At 39.9% G+C, this 8,146-nt stretch overlaps 1 protein-coding gene across 1 annotated transcript; it reads right to left on the bottom strand.

The window, feature by feature from the left end:
* Positions 1 to 339: 339 nt before the first annotated feature.
* On the bottom strand, positions 340 to 2,631 carry CXCL10 (C-X-C motif chemokine ligand 10). The gene is made up of 4 exons (XM_082652703.1): positions 2,521 to 2,631; positions 1,881 to 2,007; positions 1,561 to 1,650; positions 340 to 1,130 (listed from the first exon to the last, which is right to left on the bottom strand). Exons 1-4 carry the CDS (start codon positions 2,579 to 2,581, stop codon positions 1,097 to 1,099), a joined length of 312 nt encoding a protein of 103 aa, XP_082508829.1. The 5' UTR covers positions 2,582 to 2,631; the 3' UTR covers positions 340 to 1,096.
* Between the last annotated feature and the right edge of the window lie 5,515 nt (positions 2,632 to 8,146).

Below are 8,146 nucleotides of genomic sequence, written 5' to 3'. Positions count from 1 at the left end.
GGGAGGGAGGAATTAATTTAAGACATTTTGGAGTTTGATGTTTCCATGGGATGTTGAGTTGCAAATGTCTCACGGAAAGTTGGCTCTAAGGATCTGAAGCTCAGGCCAAGCTCTGTTATGCCACATAAGTCCTTGAGGACTCCTGTATGATGGGCCTTCCAGGAGACTATAGTTGGAAGGAATATGGTAATCCTAAAACTCATTTGTCCTCTACCCATCCTTACTTATTCTCTAGGCTACGGATTCTCCAGTCTAAGGTTTTTATGAAATAAATGTCCCAAATGACCCACCAGACACTTCATCGTAGTTATAATTACTTTATTATGTTTTGGTCTCGAAACAGTTAAATAATCTTTCTTAATATTTCTAGGAGAGAACATTACTTTTATTTTGAAAAGCATTCAGCATATTTGTCTTACATAACATGCAGCACGTATTTAAATTTTAAAATTTCTCCCATTGCAGTACTTAATTACACAAGTTATTCCATAAACACTGAAAACAATATAAGAAACATATACATCTAAGAATTCTACTTTGTGTAGTCTTTTACTAAATAATACTATCTTCACATACAGTTCCAGATACTTCTAGCTGCTTCTGTGTATTTGGAATTATATATATAACACCCAGAAGAATATGGGCCCCTTGGAGGGATGGCAGTAGAAGCCCGTGGAGTAAAGATCTTTCTTTAAAAGGCAGATTGTATTATTGCTTTGAATACCTTTTAGTTATTTGAGATTCTAAGATCCCTGAGAAGCCCAGAGGGGTAGACCCCTTCATAACCCCCTTTAGAAGATAGAAAAGGTGAGGAAGCTGTCAGTAGCAGGGTTAGGGCTTGGCACACTCATGAAGAACGTAGCACCTCAGCATAGCTTATGGTATAGTGCCAGGGCAGAGTTACTACCAAACACCTCAGGATGATGAGCCATCTACCGCCCTGCAGGAGAAGTAGCAACTAATTTGGTGACTGTGGTTGGTCACCTTTTAGGAGAACTGCAATCCACGGACAATTAGGGCTTGACATATACTGTGTGTAGGGAAATGACGGCAGAAATAGCTTCTCTGTGGTCCATCCTTATCGGTCGTGCAGTGATTATGCCTCTTTCTGTGTCTGAGATCTCTTAGACCTGTAAGAAGAGAAGGAGAGTGTAAATGACTCTGACTTCAGTCTGAATTCTGCTTGGAACATGCTGAATTCATAGATAGGTGAAGTGGGTGGTTAGCTCTCCTGCTGCTACGCAATGATTGTGGGTTACACGGGATGCTTTTTTAAGGCCAGGAAAAGGTTGGGGGAAATTTGGCATCTTTGCTTGGATAGTTATAGCTCTGCTTTAAGGTTAAAGTGACCTATTGACACTTCTAGACAGTAATCAGGGTAACTTTTGATACCACACAAGGTGACACCTCAGTATATAAATAGAGGGAGGTAGTGGAAGCATGGTGGTAACACCGTTTTCAGCCAAGAATTCCACAGGAAAGCCCTATGCAGATATTTCTAACATCACAAGATCAACATTTCTTAAAGAGCAGTTCTTCTGCAAGCAATAGCAAACCTACCTTTCCTTGCTAATTGCTTTCAGTAAATTCTTGATGGTCTTAGACTCTGGATTAAGACATCTTTTCTCCCCATTCTTTTTCATTGTGGCACTATAGAAGTAAATAGGAATGAAAATATTTAAAACAATATTGGTCAAATAAAACAGACGGAATATACAGTTTTAAAGTCAGACATTTAGGTTTCACTTTAGATGTTTCCCTTTGCTGTACAGAAGTCTTAGAATCATCACAAACCCTTTACTGATTTTTGTAATCATCATCATGTATTTAATTGTATGATTACAACCAGGGAGGTGATCATTAGGTGGGATTTTACTCACATGATCTCAACACGTGGGCAAGATTGACTTGCAGGAATCACTTCAAGTTTTTCTAAGGACCTTGGATTAACAGGTCGATCACTGATCTTGATACATGTACAGCGTGTAGTCCTAGAGAGAGGTATTTCTGCAGGAAAAGAAACAGGTACAGCAGACGACGTTAGCGCAGTTTTCATTTTAGGCATTTAATGTGGATTGGGTAGTACTTAGCTGAACCTGTACCTCTGTGTAATCACATACTCAATCTGTGATCATACAGCTCTGTATGATTAATTAGTTGATTCTCTGAAAGAATGGAATTGCAACTTGTTGATTGTAAGATCATACCCTTGAGCCCAGGTCATATAGTTACTTAAGTTAACTAAGGAGATACCTGTCTCATCTTCTTTCTCCTCCTTCCCTCACATTTTCTCTGTCTGTCCCTCTTCCTCTTCACTCCCACCTTCCTCCTTCTCTCTTTCTTTTATTCCACTTGCTTCTCTGACTGTAAACTCTGACCAGAAGGAATCTCTGCTCATTTACCCTTCATTTAAAAGGCAGGCTGTAAAACTTTTGCAAATACATTATTTCTGCACTTAAAGAGTTTATACACAGTCCTATTTCTGATCTTACAAATTCAATATCCCTTGAAGTTCCTTACCTTGAGTTCCTCTCAGAGTCAGAAGGATAAGGCAGAAAATAAGAACAGCACTTTGGTTCATGGTGCTGCAACTGAAGGTTCTTCTGTAGTAGGCTCAGACTGCCTGAGCAGTTGAGGAGTGTCTCTGAAAACATTGGGCTAGGTTGCAGTATTTATTTGCAAAGGCACTTTCCCTCTCCAACTCTGATTGGATAACATTACAGTTGACTTAGGAAAACCTGTGTCTGTTCCTTGGGGAAGTCCCGTGTTGCAGAATCAAAGATATTATTTGTATTTATTGTGGCTTCTGAGTTATGGAATTTCCCTCCACTTCTTTTGTTTCAGTAAGAGTGAGCTACGTTTCAGTTTCTAAATCATGAGCTGCTTCTTGAAAAACATAACTTTACTGCAAATATAAATAGTTTTTAAAAAAATGGAGCTTGGATTCTCATCTCGTACCTCCTGAAAAATGCAAATGTCAACTTTAACTCAAGTTAAAGTCTTAAACACAGTTTTAAAACAAGTAAGCCTTAATATTTTGTTTTGAATCCATTTAAATTTGCAGGAGTAAGGCACAAATAGGAATATCTTACATTTATTCACATTTTATGGGTTTCAGAGATGTTGTGTACTTTCTCGTTTTATTTCTACAGTAATTCTGTAAGAAGGTAGGAAATCATTTTATATGTGGAAGAATAATATTCAAGGTTAGATAACTATGTTAGGTCATACAAAGGTTGCCATCCATTTATTCTAACTATGATGCTTTTCTTCCAACATTTATTTTAAATTTTGGTAATACTTTCAGAGGCTAGATAATTTTTTAAAATTCCACAGTAATAGTAATTTTTCAACCTCTGGAGGTAAATTTAATTTTTGGAAACAATAGTTTAGCGAAGCACTTCAGTGTTTGATCAGTATTACAGAGTAATAGGTTTGGTCTTCTTGGACAAGGTCAAAGATACAGAACTGGCAAGGTTCAAGGAATTCCAGAAGTGCTCTGATTTTTCATAACATCATTAGAATAAGTGAATAGCTTCCAACATAATTATTTCTAGGGAAAACACTACTCATTTGGTTATCTGATTTCTGGTATGTTATTAAACAAGTTTCATGTATTATAGTCAGTCCCTGAATGAAAACATCATAAGACAATATCCAGAATGGAGTAAAGAAAGGATTTGTAGCTATAGTAGAGTTATTGCCAAAAAACGAAAGATGCTTTTTGAGGAAATAAACTTAAAAGAGGGGCATAAATAGAGACGGGAGAACAGAATGGAAATAGAGAGGTTGATTTAAGCTGGGTACAGCTCTAAGAGAATGTCACATGGAAAGCAAAGGCAAAAAAGTGTTAGCCTTTGAGCTGGTAACATTGATAACTGAAATAAGCACAGTTTGAACTGGGCAAATAGGGCCAAATAGGGTCGAAACTTGGCCTCTTATCTTAGCATTCAGTAGTACTTGGCTGACACCATCAGTAAGAAGTAGGTGATACTCATGTAGTATAACATGTGTTGGAAGTTCACCAATATCCAAGGGTTATATAGTCTGGTTGTGTTCTTTGCAAGCGATTGGCAACAGGGGATACAAAATGAAATACTATCCTAAATGCAGGCATCAGATGCAGGTGATACTTGGAACCTAGGAAAGTATTTGGGAGGTCTTTTCATAGTCAGCTAGGCTGCAGCAATGTAGGGATAGTCCAGGGAAAGGTAGGTCTGCCATCCTAGGGTTAGACTAGTGTACCTGGCAGATACTGGCCTACAGCTTGGCATAGAGGCCAAGATAAAAGCCCGTATCTGAAAACTGGACACACATAAGACTTGGAACCTCAGGTACAGGAGATCCGTCATCAGAGCAGTGAGGTGTTGCTTGGGGAGGTGGAAATTGCTGGATCCCAGGTTGGTCTGTTCCAGGGACTGGGTAGAGCTAAGCTTCCCAGTGGGTAAGTCAGTGAGGGGACTTAACTGTGGGGAAACTGGAAGCTCAGAAGGAGGGGAAGTGAGGCAGAGACTGATAGAGCCGAGAAGACTTTCACTCAGTAAAAAGGCCTTCTTCTGATGAGGGAAAGGTTTGTGCAAGACAGTGATGTGGAGGGGCCCTCCCACGGCTGTTTGTGCAGAATAAAAATTGGACTGTGAGTAAAAATGCCAGACATTTTTTGGGGAAATGTCTGACATCATGGATGGAAGAGGCACTGAACAGTTCAACATTAAACAATAAAAAGGTACATGGTGATAATTTTACTTTTGTTAGTATCTCACTTCTCATCTAAGATGCTGTCTATATAGCAAAGTAAAAGGAGAGTTGAGGTAGATGCCTGCTAGTGGATTGTTGTTAATGAGAAAATATTTCTTATTTGTTTAATTGATTTTTAATGAAGTATTACATAACATTAACTGTATGCCAGGTGTTGTTTGAAGTGCTTTATGAATATTGACTTACTTACTCCTTAAATAGTGACTTATGTTACCCAGTAACTAGCTCTAGAGTCCATTTTCTCAACAACTTTGTTACGCTGCCTCTCAGAGAGAACATTGTTGTTCATTTGGATTTCTGATTTCCATTCTATCTTGATTGGCTGAAGTCATCTTTTTTTTTTTTTTCTTTTTTGCGGTACGCGGGCCTCTCACTGTTGTGGCCTCTCGCTTTGCGGAGCACAGGCTCCAGACGCGCAGGCTCAGCGGCCATGGCTCACGGGCCCAGCTGCTCCGCGGCATGTGGGATCTTCCCGGACCGGGGCACGAACCCGTGTCCGCTGCATCGGCAGGCAGACTCTCGACCACTGCGCCACCAGGGAAGCCCTGAAGCCATCTTTGATGTTATTTTGATGCCTCAGTAATTAAACACCTAGAAAAGATTTAAGGTGTATCTATCTTACACTGAATTCATACTGAAATGAAAAATGCTGTAGTATATATATGTTAAACACATATATACAGATATACACGTGTTAGTAAACAATCACATAGATACACATTTATTTACTTATAGTATTTTTAAAAGGTAGTTTCCTTGCCTAAAACAGACCATGTTCAGTTGGATTCGTTTTATTAATTAATTATTTTAATTAATTAATTTTTGGCTGCATGGGTCTGCATTGCTGCTCATGGGCTTTCTCTAGTTGCGGCGAGCGGGAGCTACTCTGTTGTGGTGTGTGGGCTTCTCATTGTGATGGCTTCTCTTGTTGCAGAGCACGAGCTCTAGGCACGTGGGCTTCAGTAGTTGTGGCGCACGGGCTCTAGAGCGTAGGCGCAGTAGTTGTGGCGCAGGGGCTTAGTTGCTCCGTGGCATGTGGGATCTTCCCGGACCAGGGCTTGAACCCGTGTCCCATGCATTGGCAGGAGGATTCTTAACCACTGCGCCACCAGGGAAGTCCCAGTTTAGGTTATATTGAACATTGTGATCCTGAGGTTTTTGTGACTGGGGAAAAAAGGCATTTATTTCTTCCTAGTTCTGGTATTTGTATTCTAATTGTGTTAAAATATGTAAATTTTGTTTCTTTAAGAGTTGGGTTTTATTGCAATTTTTAAAACACTGAAAATAGATTTAATCATTCAGCACCTTGTTATTTCTGCAATTAGACAATTCTTCGGTTATATTCATCAGCCTACTCAACTTCTCTTTCATCAGAAATATAGATGTCTCCCACATTTTTTTTATATTCTTATTTTTAACTGTTGTGACTTGCTGGATCATTATAAATTATCTTTCTTTGTCTCTACTGACAATTTTTTGTCTGGTATATTAAATGTAGCTAATTCAGCTCTCTTCTGGTTATTGTCAGCATGATATATCTTTTTCTGTTATTTAACTTTTAACCTGTTTATGTCAGTGAATATAAATTATGCCTGTTGTAAAAACTGTACAGTTGGATCATACTTTTTAAAAATCCATTTTCCAGAGAGCAGCCAATATGGCAGAGTAGAAAGACCTTGAGCTCACCTCTTTTCATGAGCACACTAAAATCACAACTATCTGGAAAACAGCCATCGATGAAAAAGACTGGAACCTACCAGAAAAGATCTTATACAACAAAAATATAAAGAAGGGACCACAATGAGATGAGTAGGAGGGGCGGACTTGCGATAAAATCAAATCCCATACCCCTTGGAGTGCAACCCACAAACTGGAGAATAATTATATTGCAGAAGTTCTCCCATACAAGTGAGAATTCTGAGCTCCACGTCAGGCTCCCCAGCCTGGGGGTCTTGCACCAGGAAGACGAACTGCTAGAGCATTTGGCATTGAAGGCCAGTGGGTCTTAATTTCAGGAGCCCCACAGGACTGGGGAAAATAGAGAGTTTACTCTTAAAGGGTGCACACAAAATCTCATGTGCACTGGGACCCAGGGAAAAAGCAGTAATTTGATAGGAGCCTGGGCCAGACCTACCCTCTGGTCTTGGAGAGTCCTAACCATCAGCAGACAGGCTGCCTAAGGACTTTCTGAGTCCACAGCCACCTTTAGACATGCCTCTAGACATGGCCCTGCCCACCAGAGGGCCAAAACCCAGCTTTACCCAGCAGTGGGCAGGCACTGGCCCTTCCCTCCAGTAAACCTGCACTAACTTCTAGACAAGGCTCACCAACCAAGAAACAGACACCAGACACAAGAAAACTACAATCCCACAGCCTATAGACCCAGCCTGTCCACAGCAGGCCAGATCCTACCCTGACAGCTGGGTCCTGGCTCTGTCCACTAGCAGGCCAACACAAGCTTCAGGATACCCTCGACCCCCAACTGTGTCAGAAACTGGGCCTGTGCTCCACAGCGGGAGAGGCCACAACAGTGAGAGGCCCGCGTACCGCAAAAAAAAAAAATAAAAATAAATAAAAATAAATAAATAAATAAATAGATGTGGTGCATATATACAATGGAATATTGCTCAGCCATATAAAAGAATGAAATAATGCTATTTGCAGCAGCATGGATGGACCTGGAGGTAATCGTATTAAGTGATGTACATCAGACAGAGAAAGACAAATATCGTATGCTATCGCTTATATGGGGAATCTAAAAAAAAAAATAAGATATGGACGAATTTATTTACCAAACAGAAACAGACTCACAGAGTTAGAGAACAAACTTATGGTTACCAGCGGGGAAGGGTTGTGGGGAAGGAATAGATTCGGAGTTTGGGATTGACATGTACACACTGCCACATATATATATATATATATATATATGTATGTATATATACACACACACACATTTATTTGTTTTTGGCTGCGCCCACGCGGCACGCAGAATCTTAGTTCCCTGACCAGGGATCAAACCTGTGTCCTCTGCAGTGGAAGTGTGGGAGTCTTAACCACTGGACTGCCAGGGACGTCTCCACACTGCCGTATTTAAAATAGATAACCAACAAGGACCTACTGTATAGCACAGAGAACGGGGCTCAATATTCTGTAATAACATAAATGGGAAAAGAATTTGAAAAAGGGTAGATACATGTATATGTATAACTGAATCACTTTGCTGTACACCTGAAACTAACCAACATTGTTAATCACCTATGCTCCAATATAAAATTTAAAAACCCATAGTCATCATGTCACTCCTCTGCTTAAGACCCTCCAATAACTTACAGTTATATTTAGAATTAAATCCAATTTTGTATGCTCTTTTACTAGGTCCTCTATGATC

This window comes from Grampus griseus (genome assembly GCF_964374135.1).
Source record: "Grampus griseus genome assembly, chromosome: 4".
In the NCBI taxonomy this organism is placed as follows: Eukaryota; Metazoa; Chordata; class Mammalia; order Artiodactyla; family Delphinidae; genus Grampus; species Grampus griseus.
The sequence above is the reverse complement of the archived record's forward strand: the minus strand, read 5'-3'. Positions and strand labels throughout refer to the sequence as shown.